General features: G+C 39.1%; 1 protein-coding gene across 5 annotated transcripts in view; it reads left to right on the top strand.

Moving 5' to 3' along the window:
- The window catches only part of tmem144b (transmembrane protein 144b), a 73,663-nt gene that overhangs the window by 989 nt on the left and 53,859 nt on the right, over window positions 1–18,815 (top strand). For 2 of the 5 annotated variants that reach the window (XM_069926225.1, XM_069926228.1), the window contains exons 2-5: window positions 878–1,011; window positions 8,820–9,017; window positions 10,991–11,113; window positions 14,554–14,653. In XM_069926225.1, coding sequence (XP_069782326.1) covers window positions 915–1,011; window positions 8,820–9,017; window positions 10,991–11,113; window positions 14,554–14,653 — 518 coding nt within the window. In that variant the 5' untranslated portion in view covers window positions 878–914. Of the gene's footprint in view, window positions 1–222; window positions 281–640; window positions 790–877; window positions 1,012–8,819; window positions 9,018–10,990; window positions 11,114–14,553; window positions 14,654–18,815 lie in introns of those variants that run through there. The other 3 variants (XM_069926226.1, XM_069926227.1, XM_069926229.1) reach the window with 3 other exon arrangements.

Below are 18,815 nucleotides of genomic sequence, written 5' to 3' on the forward strand. Positions count from 1 at the left end.
GTTGCCCCAATCTCTTGTTTTAACTCCACCCATTCTTTTTCCCTGTCCCACCCACGCACCAATAAGGGATTGGCATCAGTGCATTTACTTTTGTTGTCAGTCCCTCCATTTCTCGAGAACCTCTTTAACTTCAGGAAATGTGGAAATCCAGATTTGTGCTCCCATCCAATGATTTCATACTTTCTCCTAATATTCTTCCTTTTATTCGCTGGACTCATTTAGGATTGTTTTCCTGTGCTTCTGTTGCACTTCAAAATGACTTACAGACATAGGAGCAAAAGTAAGTTGTCACAAGTTGTATAAATCGCTTACATTAAAATAATAATGACTCAAAATTAAATAGAAAGATAGTCCTGACCTGGAGCAAAATGCAGTATTCATTGTTACATTGTCACCATGGCATCATTTAACAACAGAATCTCGTCAACACTAGCTGGACGTTAAAAGTAGTGTACTTACTACTTTGAAAGAGTATTACTTTATAGCTATAATGAAGATTATATTCTTTTTAACTCTTCGTTGAAAGCAAACAAAAAGGGTTTTGATTCAAAATGTCAACCATTTTTTTTCCCTCCTGATGCTACTTGACCTGCCGATGTCCTCCAACAGATTGTGTTTAGCTTTAGATTCCACCAGAATAGTTTCTCTGCAGTCCTAGAACTTCATTGCAAGCGAGATTTGACTTCCAGATCCAACTTAGAACTTCACTGCAGTCTGATTAGATGCATGGAATTACAGGGAAGGAAAATAAACATACCTAAGCAAATATCAATTAAGCATCGTAACAAGGTAGCATCAAGTCGATGTATATTTTCCTTTATAAACTTAAAGTATTTTGTAAATATCCATTTTAATAAAATGTTTCCTTTGGTTTCAGGAATTTTTTTTATATTGTGTGGCACAAATCTGACTAAATGGGCAACTGGGCATTTTGGACAGTTGTATATGGCATGGGCATCACCTTCATAATACCAGTCATCAGTTGTCAAGAAAATGGTGTTATCTTTTCAGGTAAGTAAGAGAATGAACATAACTAGTGCAACTTGTTTAATAGATGTTGAATACTGATACTACAGAAATTTTGATAACAGGACACTGAGAGCAAACTTATTCTCCCTCCTGGATTAGAACCATTCACCACAGGCTAGATCTAACTGAGTCATTCAGTGCAGATTGAGAGTGGCCCATGTTCCATCTCTTCATGTAGCTGACTGATTTGGAGCATACCACTTTGTGCCTTTTACTGTGCCACGTAGTGCCCACTGGATGCTGGTTTCATCTTCCACCTGATAAAGACCAGTCTTAGGAACCTGAGTCAAGGTTTCATCTCTCCTCTGGTATAGTCATTAGTGTGCAGCAGACTGGGCTGAAGAATGATTATATGGCATATTTCCTCTTGTTTCAGTGGAGGTGTTGGTTTTGCTTGTTTGCTGGGCCTTGTTTGCTGGCTTCTACTAACTCAACTTCTCAATTGTGAGAAAGGTAATGGTCCATAGCCAAATTGTGACCATGACTACTAATTTAATTTAAGCAGTCATTATATGATGGATTTGTATTTTTGCTCCAACTTGGCATGGACTTGGGTGGTATCAACCATTTTCACTCGTGTATCTTCCTGCCAGCGCAGGGGTCATATATTTGGTGTAAATTTGAACTGAAGCTTTGTATTTTTTTTTAAAAAGTATACTGCCATAACATTTCATCAATGTCTGTTGAATTGCATTTTTAATTTTTCTTATCAATTACAAATGTAGACCCCACCTGAAATTAGTGAAGTTGAATGAACGGCCTGGGTGGGGAATACATCCAAACTTATAACAAAAATGTACCATGCCCTGCAGAGCGAAAATGCAAAACCAGGGTCGTGGAGGTCAAGGGAGTCAGACTCGGGTGTGGTGATTTCAGAAAGAAACTGGACAGATTGGAGTAAGGACAGCATGATGTCAATTATAGACGCAAGATATAGATTGGTTCAGTATAATTTTTTACACCAATTATATCTTACCCCACAGAATTTACAGACCAAAAGCTGAAATTTCAGAGATGTGTTTCAGATGTGGGACTGAGACAGGAACTTTTCTATATGCCACATGGTCATGCGTGAAGCTGAGGTCCTTTTGGCAAGAAATTGCAGAAAAATTAACCAGGATAACAGAAGTGACCTTCGCTGGCGACCTGGAGCTATTATCTACTCGGTAATTTCATGGAAATAAGCAACAAATTGATCAAATCTTATTTATAACTGACGTTAGTGGAAAAATGTATCACCATCACTTAGATGTCCGACTCCCCTCTACTCATAGCACGATGGACTGTGGAAATGAACAGCTGTATACCTAAGGAAAAAAAATTGCATATCACTTCAAGAATTTGTAAAGGTCTGGCAACAATACATGGGGACCACATGGGGACCCAGATCGAGTAATAAAAAGGGGAAAAAAAGTTATAAAAGTAACTATTAAAAATGTAGTTTCCCCAATTCTATCCTATCTATGTAAGCTCTGACAGTGAATAGATCTGTATTCCTTCAACGGAGGGAGGAGGGAGAGACCTTTTTTTTGTTTTATTTATTGTGTTTGTAAGAAGTTTAATATATTGTAATTTAAAATGTTACTATGTATATTTTGGGGAAAAAAATCAAAAATAAAATATTTTTTAAAAATTACAAATGTCAAAATATCATTTACAAATATTCCCATGGATGTGCTAGACCACTGAAGTATCAAAACAATGGAAATAGGTTGTGTGTTAAAGCAGCATAATAATTCTATGTCAATCTTTTAAAGTAATCCCTTCAGTTATGAGTTGTTCAGTTACCTTGGTGGTTCATTCAGCATCTGTTGACACGTTAAAAGAGAGGTAGGCATCTATCTTTCACCAGGTTCTGAGCCACACAGCAGATTGGGCCCAACCTTTAGCTCTCACTCGGTACTAGGTCATTCAGACCAGATTCCATCTTCTGCCTAACTGCCCTTCAGATCCGGCTGGACCACACTCCATCTCCTTTTTGGTGCAAAGCCTCTCTGATTAATTATTGGATGCATATTCCAATGTCCATTGGTACTAAGACACCTGGAGCAGATTGACTGAGGACTGGAGCAGTTGGCCTTCTTTCAATGGGGCTGAACTATGTGATTGAATATTATCAGATGCAGCCTAAGTGCCATGTTTTGCTTCACTGATCAATGCCAGTATTCTCTCAGCCTTCCAGATCTAAAGTTTGTTCGTTTGGGGCAATAGAAAATCAGAGGAACAAGTGTTAACAATGGACCCCACTCTCCAAAATCTGGAGTATTTTGTTACTTACTTTATCAGATGGAAGTCAAGGGTTTCATTCTCATTTGGCAGTTTAAATTATAATATTTACATTGATTATTTATAAATGAAATTCTTTGGCTTGGCTTCGCGGACGAAGATTTATGGAGGGGGTAAAAAGTCCACGTCAGCTGCAGGCTCGTTTGTGGCTGACAAGTCCGATGCGGGACAGGCAGACACGGTTGCAGCGGTTGCAGGGGAAAATTGGTTGGTTGGGGTTGGGTGTTGGGTTTTTCCTCCTTTGCCTTTTGTCAGTGAGGTGGGCTCTGCGGTCTTCTTCAAAGGAGGTTGCTGCCCGCCAAACTGTGAGGCGCCAAGATGCACGGTTTGAGGCGATATCAGCCCACTGGCGGTGGTCAATGTGGCAGGCACCAAGAGATTTCTTTAGGCAGTCCTTGTACCTTTTCTTTGGTGCACCTCTGTCACGGTGGCCAGTGGAGAGCTCGCCATATAACACGATCTTGGGAAGGCGATGGTCCTCCATTCTGGAGACGTGACCCATCCAGCTGGATAAATGAAATTAATTAATATAAAAATAGAGAATGATTATATTTGTCTCTATGGTAACACATCCTGGTGTATTTTCTATTTGATAACTTTTGCGTGGATTTAGTGCCCTAATATGTCTCAGTGCTCATCTGTAGGTGCAGTATATTTGCTGGACATCTACTCACATTGTCAGTGTGGATGCCTTGACTCATGAAATGTTGTCCAAGACTAATGGAAGGAGTAGTCTGGGATGGTTGACTGTGCCGAACAGCTGCCTGAGAGGTTCTGGTGGGAGATGGGAAGTATCAATGACCTGATCTGCAGAGTGGCTGGATAGACAGTGGTGCAATGGCTCTGCTGACAGTTGGAAAGCACCATTCTTGCATTAACTTCAGACCCAGGACTGACCACTTGACAGATCCCATGTTTGATTCCTGTTGTCGTCACCCTTTGTTTCAGAGTCAGATCTGTGATCTGCTGAAGAAGTATGTGAATGTGAGAGATGTGTCTGCTTATGCAGAACAGAAATTAGTTTTTGCATGCCATACTACTCCTCCTATAGGAGAATAATCTGGTTGTGTAGAATAAGCTGTTCTTTTATTTTTCAATGGAACTACAGTGTTTATCCATTAATAATAAAATTATGTACTAGGAATTGTGATTGTTATCCAATATCTTTAAAATTCCAAAACATCTGAAACAAGTGTCCTAACCTGAACTTTGACTGTTCATTCCTACCCACAGATGATATCTGACCCACTCCGATCCTCCATCATCTCATTGTTTGCCGACCTTCAGATTTTTTACTGCTCAAATTGGAATGCTGGCAACTTTGCTGTAAAGACAGTGTTACCACTGATGCAGACTTAGAAAGAGCAAAGAGTGGGGCTGTAATCTTTCATTGTTTCTCCATGGGGTCCAACTGCTTGGCTGTCCCATCCTGCCCTATGTAGGTTTAAATTGCCTGTAGGACAGGGCTGGTGGCTGATTTTTCCATGGAAGGTCCTCCGTGGTCCAGCTCCAGTCACCTCTCCATTCCTGTTCCAATAGGTCTCCTATCCCTAATCACACAGAACTCGCTAGGTCTTGTATTGCCAGTTTGGTGAATCTGTGAATTCTATCCTCACAGCCTTTTTCACCTACATAAAGTTCCTTGGTGTGCATATGAAGGACAACCTGTAGCAACTGCTGCAGCAACGCTACTGAATAAAGAGACGTCCACACAGCATGAGGGTGAACCAAAGAATAATTTTAAGGTTTGAATTCGCCGCGTCTTCGTGTTGGACCGCCCACTTCTGGTGACGTACTTGCCGGCTTCTGGAAGTGACGTCATCACGTCGCGGTGTCACTCTCCGGCCGGTGGGCCACAACACAGAAGTGGAGGGCTCCTTAGCCCGCATGTGACGCTAGTCATGGGCTCCTTCTTGACAGTGAAGTGGAGTCCGCGCCACCTTATACCAGTCGTGCAGTTGCTCGGCCTGCTACAAACCTATCGACCCACAACAACACCTCATTAATCAGGAAAGTGTAGTACTGCCTACAGTTCCTAAGGAGGTTGAGGAGGGCAAGGGTACTGGCCCCCATCTTGACAATATTCTAAGGAGCACAATTGAGTGTTCTGTCAAGTTGCACCATTGTCTGGTATGGTAGCTGCAAGGCATTGGACCAGAAGACAATACAGAGGATCATGAAAATGGCTGAGAAGATCAGTGGGGTTTCTCTTTCCTCCATTGAGGACATTTCCTGGGAACATTGTTTAAATAGAGCTAAAAGAATTATTGATGACCCATTCCATCCAGCACGCAGTATTTTTGACTCACTACCATCAAGAAGGAAGTACAGGAGCATCAAAGTCAAATAAACTTGGCTTGACAGAGCATCAAAATCAGTACCACCAGGCTTGGAAATTGCTTCTTCCCACAGGCTGTGAGATTGATGAACAGTATCATCTAATTGAGTAGATCAATCCAAAATATTTATATATTTATTTTAAATTATAACTTTGTATATATCGAGTAAAACCCTGGTATCCAGCGCCTATGGGGATTGGTAGATGCCAGATAAGTAAATTTTCCGGTTGCTTGAAACTTTGCGTTGTGTGAATGGAGAATTAACAATGAGGTGCACCAATTTTAAACCCATATTTTTACCCATTTATTTTCTGCAATTTTTTTTGCCATTTGCTGGTTGTTTGAATTCCAGATAACAGGGATTTTACTGTATATGATTATTATGTACTGTATGTGTGTGTGCGCGCATTGTGATCTGGAGAAACGCTGTTTTGTAAGGTTGTATATGTGCAGTCAGATGATATTAAATTTGAACTAATATGTGTAACTGTGTTACGTATGCTCTTAGAATGTGCCACAGTGTTAGTGGCAGCACAGGAATTAGTGTAGCCATAATCAAAATCTATAGATCCTATTTTAAACTTTACTGTTGATGTAAACCACACTGTTGGTGAATTTGCTACTCAAATTACTCAGAGCTTGTGAATCTGGAATTTTCAACTCAAGTGGTTGTGAATGCTGATTGTATTTAAGACTGCTGTTTATAGCTACTATAGTATAGGAAAGAGAGGAGAAGGTACAACCATGTTCTTGGTATAATGGAGGTAGTTTCGAGGGTGGTTGACCAATGACTTGTCATAGATCTTGCCATCTTATGTCATTGTTTTACTGTGGGAGACTTGATAGTCAATGTACAGCTGGGTCTACTTGCAGAAATTAAATAAATGAATAGATAATCTACCTGTAGTGTTGAAGGAAGTAAAACACAAAAATCTGCGGACACCATGATTGAAGTAAAAGCTGGAGAAACTCCGCAGTGTCCGTGACATAGCAAAGGTAAAAATACATAACCGACATTTTGGGCTTGAGCCCTTCATCAAGGTTTCCAGTATCCAACCATTTCAGTTCTGTGTCACACTCCCACCCTTGCATGTCTGTCCATCGCCTTATGCACTTTTCCACCAAGACCACCCACAAATTGGAGGAACAACACCTGATTTTCCATTTGGGCACTCCAACCAAATGGCATTAACGTCGAATTTTCTGGTTTCTGCTAATCTGCTCTCCTCTTTCCTCCCTCCCCCCTTCCCTTCCCCTTTCCAGTTTTCCTCCCTCCCCCCTTCCCTTCCCCTTTCCAGTTTTCCTCCCTCCCTTTCCCCCTCCTTTCACCTAGCCATCCCTCCACCCCTTGAACTCTGCTTGCCCATCCTTCCCTTCACCTCCTGCCTTGTGACCACCCCTTCCTTCCCTCCCCCCACTCTTTTGTTCGGACACCTACCGACATTTTCCTATACCTTGATGAAGGGCTCAAGCCCAAATGTCGGTCATGTATTTTTATCTTTGTGACTTGTCAGCCACCAACGAGCCTGCAGCTGACATGGACATTACCCCTCCGTAAATCTTCGTCTGCGAAGCCAAGCCAAAGATATAAAGGACACTGCTTAACCTGCTGAGTTTCTCCAGCATTGTATTTTTACTTGTACTGTGCTATTGGTTGAAATGAAATATGCTGACCAAATCATTTCAAATTAATGCTATAGAATTGTGTACATCCATCTGATTGCTTTAGCAACTTGTCATTAGAAGTTCCTCAGCAATTAAGGGATCTATGCAGTCCTAATCAATTGGATTCAAAATTGCCTCGTCCATAGAAAACAGAGCGTAATGGTGATGGGTGCTGGTCTGACTGGAAGTCTGGCTCATAATATTCTGCAAGGACTAATTTTAGGACCTCTGCTTTTTGTGATATGTACAAATGATTTGGATGAAAATGTAGGTTGGGTGATTAGGAACTTTGCAGATGACACCAAAATTGACAGGGTTGTGAATAGTGCAGAAGGTTGTCAAAGGATACAAATAAGATATAGGATATAGACAAGTGGGAAATTTGGGCAGAGAAATAGTAGATGAAGCCTACACTTAGCGAGTTGAAATATAAATGAAAAGTGTACTGTAAATGGCAATGCCCATCGAAGCAATGATATATAGAGAGATTTGGAGTGCAAGCCCATAACTCCTTGAAAGTGACAACTTGTGGATAGCGTGGTTAAGAAGATAACTCCATATGGCATGCTTACCTTCATCAATTCGGGCATTGAGCATAAAGGTAACAAAGTCATGTTGTAGCTGTATAAACGTTTTGTTAGTCCACAATTGGAGTATAGCGTGCCATTCTGGTTGCTGCATTACAGGAAGGGTGTGGAGGCTTTGGGGAGGCTGCAGAAAGGGTCACTAGGATTTTGCCTGGATTAGAGAGTATTAGCTATAAGGTGAGGTTGGACAAATTTAGGTTGTTTTCTCACTAGCATCAGAGACTGAGGAGTTGCCTGATAAAAGTATGTAAAATTATGAGAAGCATAGATGGGGATTGATAGTCAAAGTCTTTTTCACATTGGACATAGATTTATGGTGAGGGGAGGGAAGTTTAAAGAATATATCAAGTCACTTGTTTTGCACAGAGAATGGTAGATACCCGAGTTAGTGGAAGCAGGTTTGATAGCTATGCTGAAGTGATATTTAGAGGGATGTAGACTATGTGCAAGCAGGTGGGATTATTTTAAACAGACATCATGGTCAACACATACCGTGGGCTGAGTGCTGATCCTATGTTGTACTGTTCTATTTCTTCACCTTGCCCTGAGGATTTCAGTTTGATCAAATTGCTAATTCTAAACCAATTTAGATTTCACTTCTCTTTCTGATGTTTGGATTTTCGTAAATTATGTACCTTTTCCAAAAGTAACAATAACATGCAAGCAAGTATCTTAAATTTATTCTTAAAAATGTATTTCTGATAGCATCCAAGAAAGGAATTGGATCAGAGTTCCTTTGAAGACAGAAATGTTCTTGCCCAATGGTATATTGTAATCTGAGATATCACCAACATTGTTCAGCTGTGAAATCTATAAGACGATGACATTTGGGACAATTTAATTTTGCAGAGTTTAGAGTCAGTGATGCCGTGCATGCATTTCCTTATCCTGTGGGATTTGTGTTTTTTTGCAGATGATTGGAAAAGCCCCAATCTCACAGCTGTTCACCTTTGGGATCAGCTTTCCTTTATCGTGGGAAGGCACAGCAGCTCAAACCAAAGATCTGGAGAAAATGGAAGCCATTTGGCATTTGGATTTGCTGCTTGTGCTGTTTCAGTTGTTCTGTTTGGAAGCAATTTTGTTCCTGTAAAGAAATTTGATACTGGCGATGGTAATTATGCCACTAAGTTTTGCATTACCTCAAATGCCATGCTATCTATTGCTAATGTTTGCTCAGTTAACATTGAAAATAGTTTGAAAACTGACCTCAAATTAAAATGTAGCATTAAAGAATCTAAATTATTATAATAATGTTTGCTACCAATATCCTATGCAGTGATTACGTGAAATCTTCACATCTGTTGTTCAGCTAAAGTATTTCAACATAACCTGTCGCCACTTCTCAGAATCTTGTATGTCTCCATGAGTTCATTTTCATTCAAAATCTATGTCTTAATTCATCACTCGATACAGTGGAAACTCTTCATCCCAGAAATCCATCCAGTAATTTAACTCCCTCCCTGCTTTCTACCCTGAGCCTTTTTTTAATCCATGGTGCTATGATTTGGCTCGCCAGCCTTTATTGTGAAATGTCAAATCCACTCTGAATTTCCACATTGAGAAGATAAGAATTAGAAGACAATCTGCCCTTCATGCCTGCTCTATTAATTACCAAGATCATGATTGTTTTCCTCTCTTAGCGCCATTTCCTGCTCTATTCCTATGTTCCTTGATTCCTGTGATCAATTGAGTTCAGCTTTGAGTTAAATTAATGACTGAGCTCCACACTCACAGTGGTAGATAACTGCAAGAATATGCTTTTCTGTTTTATACATTTTATAGCTGTATTTTCTCCAACTTCTCTGTGCCTTTATATGGTTTATGAGTGCAATTTGCCTTTTATTTTAACATCTGTGCAATTATCTTTTATTTACTGCTCCTGGAAGAACCTATTTTTTTTTATATATCAAATATTTTTTTTAATATAAAAGCTGCCCTGTCATTGCATGCCATACACTCCTCAAACAAACAAAAGTGTTGTATTTTCCAGTCTTTTGACATGTCTCGAGCATCCAGGAAGGATTGGAACATTTTGACGTATCGTGCTGCAATCTTCACTACCAGCTGCCTAAGCAGCTTAGAATGCATTCCAGCTGATGTATTGCTTTCTGATTTTATCTTGTGCACTATCTCTACTATATATGTTTGTGCTGTACTGAGATTTTTGGAGAATCTTCTTGCTAAAGGCTGATTTAAAGTAATTTCCTCTCCCTCTATGCATTGATTTTATTTTGGGTCTTGACTTCATCCAAACTATTCATTCTCTTTCCACCCACTTACATTTCTTATGTCTGAAGAAGGTTTTTGCATTTCCTTTTATTTTGACTGCCATTCCATTTTCATATTCTGACTTTGCATATCTATTTTCCTTTTCACCTCCCTTTCAATTAAAAATATTCAGTCTGGTTTCCCTTCCATTGTGCACCTGTTTTTTTTTGTTTCATGGTATTCTATCCAAAGTCATTGAGGCTTTGATTTTCTAATCTCGGTCCTTGATGGAATTTATCTAGCCTGCAGTTAAAATGTTTCCATTTTAAGAGTCTCACATTGTTCTCTTACTTGCCAGTCTTTGGTTAAAATGTGAGAAAATTGCAATAAAATGAGCTCGCCTCAAAATAGGAAGTTTGTTTCTCCATTGCTAATCTAAATCTTATGGTAAGATAACTGCAAATGTTTTCCACTGAAACTTGGTCCACTTCCAGGCCTCATTTACCAATAGCAAGACACAATCAGCTGGAGGAACTCTGCGGGTTGAGCAGCGTCACTGGAGAAAATGTTTCTTCCACTGACGCTGCTTGGTTTGTAAAGTTTCCTCCATCAAATTGTATTTAGCTTCAGATTCCAGCATCTGCAATCTATAGAAATATATCCTGGTTCAATGGGCAGAAAACTTTGCCTAAGGAGGTTCTTCTGACATAATATGTTCCTTAAACAATGCTGCCTCCCTTATTCATTCCTTTTTGTTCTGAAGACCTTGTATTCAGGAATATTAATTATTGCCAATGCATCATATTCACACATACCTATTGTGCATGAAGCTCAACAACCTTATACACCTTCTCCATTTGTGATTGCTTTTTTTAGGGTTGTTTTTCCAGTGGATTCTATGTGCAGGAATATGGATTGTTTCTCTGCTCGTGAACTTAATATTGAAGTGCCCTAAATTCTGGCCTCTTGCTATGGTAGGAGGTTTTGTATGGGCGACTGGTAAGGGTTATTTTTTTCATTGTAAAAAAAAATGTTGCACTTGCTAATCCAAACGCCTATGTATACAGTGCCCTCCATAATGTTTGGGACAAAGACATTTTTATCCTTTATTTTCCCCTGTGCTCCACAGTTTTAAATTTGTAATCAAACATTTCACCTGTAATTAAAGTACACATTCCAGATTTTATTCAAGGTCATTTGTATACATTTTGGCTTGACCATGTGGAAATTACAGCATTTTTTATACATGAGGTCTCGCTCCTGCCCAGGAGGCCACTCTCCTTGATGTCGGAACGAAGGATTCTTCCGACTGCTTGTGGCTGGGAGACAGTGGCATCCAGTTTGAGAAGGAATGCTGGAGAGATAAGTCAATAGGGGAATGTAAAGAATAAATGGAAAGAGAGAGGGGAGGGAGTTACCTGGAACTAGAACAATTATCATTCAAATTTCATGTTGTGTGATTTTTTTTTTAAATGTGAGCTCAGTTTGGCTCCAAAAAATATTTTGGATAAATGAAGGTTTCTGATTTGTTTTCGATATCCTCATTTATCCAAAATTTTTTAATTGTTTTGGATAAATGATGATTTTGAAGAAATCTGATTTCAGATAATTGGAATTGTACTGTAGTTCATTTGTTGGTTCTTTCCAACATCTACCTCTTTCATGATCCAAAGTTTCTTTACATTTTTCCTTTTTGTTTACTTGACATGGCAAGGTATTCACCCACTATTTATTTCACAATCCTTTAGTCTGGTTGAGGAGATGCAGTTTCTTGTCCTGTTTCTTCCACTATGATGTTATCAACTTGAACTTTCAAGTTCCACATGCAAAATATTTTTTAAAGTTTAAAAAGTTAATTTAACTGGCATATTTAAATGTCCTCAATGTAAATTATGGTAAGAATATGGTGTGGATAGCTACGAGTCCAGGGGACTCAGTTTGCTAAAAGACCTCTTCTTACATTATAGCTATTCTGCGATGATCTTCATAAATTTCTATGTTAAATTTTATCAGTCTGTCTACATTCATCTGAAGTCAGTTACAATTCTTCTCATTGGTTGTATGTTTTAATTTTGTATCTTCTATAAATCCTAAAGTTTGCTTCACTTCGCAAAATTCATTTTATGTGTAAAAATTAGGAGTAATTGTGATATTGGCCTTCAGGACATTTGAAAACCAGCTTTTTTTTAAACCATCTCTGCTCGTAAATAAATTTAATTTCCATACTGCACCATCTCTTTAATCTCATAGGCTTTAATTTTGCTAAGGGGTCTTTGAATTTGTTGTTTTATTTTCAAGTTTTGCAGTTAAAATGGACAAATGATCATCAATTTCTTTATAGGCAATTATAAAAAAAATGGAGAGCATGCAAAGTAGGCACAGGCTTCCTACCTTAATCTCATTTTCATTTGAATAGCAAAATAGTTTTTTTCCAATTTCTAGTGTAATCCCATTCTACTTGTCCAGATGTAATAAGTACAACTTTTTATTACTTCTGTCCTGATTTTAAAAGTTTTAATTTAAATTATAATGTGTGATGAATTATTGTTTTTCCAATTTTAAGATGAATTTTTTGTAAACAAAAGACCATCAAAATGAAATACCAGAAATACTAAAAATGTTTGACAAATAAAGCAATGAAATTAATGCCCAAAAACAGATCAATTATATAGTTTGAATGTTTTGATCAGAAAAATCAACCGTTTCAAGAAATATTTTTTACCCGTCTTCCTTTTGCTGATGCTGAGATGGAATTTTGAAGCCTCTTGCAGAATCTCAGGGTTCAAATCACTGACCAATCTTAACAGCTAAGCCAAGCCAGTGGATATTGATGATCTTTGTTGGTTGTACTTGTGCAATCAGATGATTTTACCTGACTTTCTGGCAGGAGAAGCATTTATAGTAAAAAAAAACTGCAGTTATGAAATCTGTCCCTAAACAGTTATTTAGTCAGAGTTTTCAATAGTTGGGCATTCATTTAGTTTTGCCATAAATTATGAGTTAGCTAATTTCATAGGCAACTCAGTTTATCAATCAATAGTTTGTCAATTATTTTCAATTGAATGTGTAATAATTCCCATTCATATACAGAACCTCCAACTATGTGCTATGTGATTGTCATTGAAGTTGATTTTGCATTTGGCATAAACAATTTTAAAACTGAACATTCTTTTAATCAAAATAGTTAAGCATGCAATAATATTTTAGTAGTCAACTTCCACTTCGTTTATCTCACTAATTATTGTAACAGTAAGAAATCTGAAGCAGTTATTTTGCACATTATCCTTCTATGCTACACCAATATATTAAACAATAGAAATAACTAACTATATATATATCAGATACTTTTACCTCCACCAAATTAATTAATGTGGGCAGGATCAGATTTTTTATAATTTCCTATTGTGATAAATGAGACGGCTCACAGCTAGAACACAACTCAGCGTCTTACTTCAGACTCAATCAGTGTAGCCCACATAAAATGTTTAATATGACTTGACTAGATTCTTCTTTGCCTTGGCTTCGCGGACGAAGATTTATGGAGGGGGTAAAAGTCCACGTCAGCTGCAGGCTCGTTTGTGGCTGACAAGTCCGATGCGGGACAGGCAGACACGGTTGCAGCGGTTGCAGGGGAAAATTGGTTGGTTGGGGTTGGGTGTTGGGTTTTTCCTCCTTTGCCTTTTGTCAGTGAGGTGGGCTCTGCGGTCTTCTTCAAAGGAGGTTGCTGCCCGCCAAACTGTGAGGCGCCAAGATGCACGGTTTGAGGCGTTATCAGCCCACTGGCGGTGGTCAATGTGGCAAGCACCAAGAGATTTCTTTAGGCAGTCCTTGTACCTTTTCTTTGGTGCACCTCTGTCACGGTGGCCAGTGGAGAGCTCGCCATATAACACGATCTTGGGAAGGCGATGGTCCTCCATTCTGGAGACGTGACCCATCCAGCGCAGCTGGATCTTCAGCAGCGTGGACTCGATGCTGTCGACCTCTGCCATCTCGAGTACTTCGACGTTAGGGATGAAAGCGCTCCAATGGATGTTGAGGATGGAGCGGAGACAACGCTGATGGAAGCGTTCTAGGAGCCGTAGGTGGTGCCGGTAGAGGACCCATGATTTGGAGCCGAACAGGAGTGTGGGTATGACAACGGCTCTGTATACGCTTATCTTTGTGAGGTTTTTCAGAATTTAGGCATAATATCATGGGATAAATGTGACCACTTTCTAAACAGTTAAATTTCCAAAACAGGAAAGGAGGACATTAACATGCAATACCGGTGAAAGGTTTGCAAAGTGCAGGGATTGTGATTCGAGGTATGAATAACAGGTGAACTGTCTAACCCAATAAATTGCAGAACGCAGTTTTATATTTATCATACAAAAATGGTGTGTGAGTATATAAAATACGAGGCTGATTTTAAAATATAATATGATTCGTTGTGTTTTTAGGGAACATAACTGTGGTTCCGATTCTGAAAACTATTGGTTTAGGCCTTGGAGTTTTAATCTGGGCAGCATTTAATCTCCTGATGGGATGGGCAAGTTCCAGGTAAGTCCAAATAGTCAACTGCAATATCTTATTCCTGTGATCACTTGTTTATTTTGGTTTGGAGAGTGAAATTGCAGGATAAGAATTTTTATGATGAGAGAGAGAGAGACGATACTTTCCAACTTCTGCTCATTCAATCTAGCACCTTGATATCATAGGAGCTAAACAAGAAAATCTGCAGCTGCTAGGGTCTCGTGCAGTACAGAAAAATGTTGAAGAAAATAATCAGGTCACCCAGCAATCACAGAAAGTAAAAGTCAGTCAATATTTCAGCCTGAGCCCTTCTTCAGAAGTCCTGAAAAGCAGCCAGATGGCTGAATAAAAAGGTGCTTGGTGGGAGGAGAGGGGGAATAATGGGGGGGGGGGGGGGGGGTTGTATCGCAGGCTCACAGATAAAGGTAATATGTGGAAACAGGTGGGAGGGTAGAATGGAAAGAAGCTGAAAAGTGATAGCAGGAGAGGGCTGTAGTAGTTCTCCAAATAGGATAAAGAATAGTTCTGAGTGAAGGGAGACAGAGAGCTGAAGGAAGGAGAGTGACGGGGTGGGGGGGTGGTGGGGGTGGTATTGCTGCGTGACCAGGTGAATTTCTCCAGCATTTTGTGTAACATGGTCACTTTTAAAGTTCTCTGTAGATTCAATTTTATTCAAGGAACTTGCATCTTTACTACAGTTCTATATATTGAGCAGCCACATAGGAAGATCTTGAAAAATGGCTGCGATCAGCATCTATAAAATATAAAAGCAGATAGTAAAAAATTTTGTAAATGTATAAAGTGGAATCAAGTCAAGTTTATTGGCATCTGACTAGAAGTACAGCCCGACAAAACAGTGTTTTCCAGTCCTTGGTGCAAAAATACAGACACACAACATACACATGTAGACAGATAATACGTATGCAGGACAAATATTTTATCTATTAATTATTGTTTTGTACAAATGAGAGTCTCTGATAGTGTGAGCACTTCTTTTGGTTATTCGGCATTCTCATGGGGGCTAAAGTAAATGTATTCCCTTGGAAGATGAAAAGGGGAATTTAATAATGGATAATGCAGAAATGGCCGAGGCTTTGAACTGTTTTGTGGCAGCCTTCACGGCAGAAGATGTGTCTGACAAGCCAAAGAATGGCATTAAGGATGCAATGGGAAGTGAGGACTTCATACAGTCACTATTACTAAAGAATGCTGACCAAACAAGTGGGTCATCCCAGGGTGAAGAAAGAAATGGCAGAAATTATAGAGAATGTATTGGTGGTATTTACAGAGATTCTCTGGATAGGTCCGGCAGATGGGAAGACAGCAAATGCAATTCCAATGTTTACAAAAGGACGTAGACAGAAGATACTGGAAATCCATGTTGTATAGTAACTACAGGCCAGTTAGCTTTATGTCAGTACTCTGGTAAATGCTTGAAGCTATCAGTGAAAGAAATTATTCCATCATACAGTCACTGCATGAAATCAGAAAGGACAGGGCATGTTTGACAAATTCACTGGAGTTCTTTGGGGATATAATGCACGCAGTGGATAGAGGGGAACAGGTTGATATTAGATACTTAGATTTCAAGATGTTGTTTGTAAGGTGCCACATAAAAGACATCCATGAAACATTGAGGTGTAGAGTTTGGGAGTAATGAATTAGTATAGATAGAGGATTGTTCTCGAAGAGAAGGCAGTGTGTTGGGATAAATGGATGTTTCTGTGGTGTGCAATCAATGATGAGTGGAGTGTTGCAGGGGTCAGTGCTGGGCCTGCAACTGTTCATAATGTATATTAATGATTTGGAAGAGTGGACTAAGTGTAATTTCTGCAAGTTTACTGAGGACACTAAACTGAGTGGGTAAAGCAAAGTGGGCAGAGGATGTGGAGAGTCTGCAAAGTGCAGAGAGATGTAGATAGGTTAAGTGACTGAGCAAGGGTACATGGCAAATGGAGGGTACAGTCTTGGTAAATGTAAGGACATCTACTTTGGTGGAAAATATAGTTGATCAGATTATTGTTTAAATAATGAAAGATTGCAGCATACTTTTGTTCAGAGAGAGTTGGGAGTGCTTGTGCATGAATTTCAAAAAGCTGGTTTACATATGCAACAGATAATCAAGAAGGCAAATGGTTTATTGGCCTTCATTGCTAACGGGATTGAATTTTGAAAATATGGAGATTCTGCTGCAACTGTATAGGGTACTGGTGAGGCCGCACCTGGAGTACTGTGTACAGTTCTGGTCTCCTTACTTGAAATATATACTGGCTTTAGAGGTGATGAAGAGGAGGTTCCCCGAATTGATTCTAGAAATGAGAGGGTTAGCTTGTAAGGAGCGATTGAGTCACCTGGGACTGTAATCCTAGGAACTAGAAGAATGAGAAGGGATCTTTATAAAAACCTATAAAATTATGAAAGGGATAAATAAAGATGAAGGCTGAAAAATTGTTTCCATTTGTAATTGAGACTGTAACTATGAGACATCGCCTCAAGATTTGAGAGAGTAAGTTTAGAATGGAGATGAGGAGGAAATGCTTTTCACAGAGACAGATAAATCTGAAAATCTCTGCCCAGGGAAGCAGTGGAGCCTACCTCATGAAATAAATTTAAAATGCAGAAAGATAAATTTTTGCAAAGTAGGTAAATTAAGGATTATGAGGGAAACGGTGGAGCTGAGATTAGCCATGATCTTATTAAATTGCAGAGTTAGTGCTCAAAAGGTTGAATGACCTGTACCTGCACCTATTTCCTATACTCTTGTGTAATTATCCTGGGCCAGGCTCCTTGACCTCCACAACCAATGGATAAGACAAGAGCAAGCTCCATAATGCGAGCATGTCTCAGACAAAATGTCCTTTGGTGCAGGCTATGGAATCTTCTGAAATCTTTGCTTGCCATCTATTATAGGCTTTTAAAAAAGAGCTATTTAAATACTATGTAGATTTAAATATTATGGAGATTGTTTTAAACATAAAATATGTAATTCAAGCAAGTAATTAATAAAGTAAAATCAAATGAATAGGGCATAGAATAGAACATCAAGAATTTATGTGCTAACCATATGCCATACTACTTCATCTCAGCTTGAATACTGCTTACAATTCTGACCATCACATTGATGAGATTACACTGGAAAGATGCATAGTTGTTTCATGAGGAAATTTGGAGGATTTGGAAATTTTAACATATTTTAACTTTAAGTAAAGTTTAGATAAGCTGTGGTTCTTTTCCTTGGTTCTTTGGAATCAGGTCACAAATTTCACAAAATTATTTTCACTCCTCTTGTACACATGACAAGCATTAGAACAGAGTCTACAGGCATGCTCAGTGATGTTAAGTGGTATGTATTTTATAATTTGAATTAATTTGGGCAGTAATGGACTCTGAATCTCTCTGGCCACCTCTCCTAAGCTCCATTTTCTCATCCTTTTCTCTTACCCACCTTGATTATATTCCCGATATTATTGCTTTGACCTGATGTGACATCCCAACCCTTCCTGGCAAAAAACAATCTTCTGTCTCTGAATTCCATTTCCCTGCCACCTGCTCACCTCCCCCAACTTGTTCTTACTTCCATTGTTTCTACCAGACATCTCGTACCTCCCTCTCTGGCCCCCGCCTTCCCTCCCTGGCCCCCACCTTCCCATGCTGCTTACACTTTCCCTCTCATGACTTATTTGATTTCTAGAATGATAGGACTAATAGAGATAAAGGCTTTTGAACATATTTATACTGCATGGGAGGTTAGTCTGGAGTGTTTAAATCGCATGGATTCCATGTGAGCTGGCCCATTTGATTCAAAGCTATCTTAGTGGAAGAATTTTTTTTTTGAATGGAGGCCTTTGACCAATGCTGTGGTGCAGGGATTACTGCTGGGTGCACTATTGTTTGTCATCTATATTAATGATTTGGATGGTGATGTAGTTAATGTGATTAGTTAACACCACAATTTGTGGTATTGTGGACAGTGAGGTAGAATATCTAAGTTTACAATAACCAGAGAGTGAAAAATGGAATTTAACTCTGTAAATGGTAGATTCCTCCAGAGTTGTGCAACACAGAGACCTCAGAGTATGGGGACATAATCCTTGAAATTGGCAGCTCAGGTGCACAAGGTCAACAACAATTACACTGGACAACAATTTTTTTCATAAAGTTTGCTTCCTGAAAAAAATTGTGGATTACG

This window comes from Narcine bancroftii, chromosome 3 (assembly GCF_036971445.1).
Source record: "Narcine bancroftii isolate sNarBan1 chromosome 3, sNarBan1.hap1, whole genome shotgun sequence".
Classification (NCBI taxonomy): Eukaryota; Metazoa; Chordata; class Chondrichthyes; order Torpediniformes; family Narcinidae; genus Narcine; species Narcine bancroftii.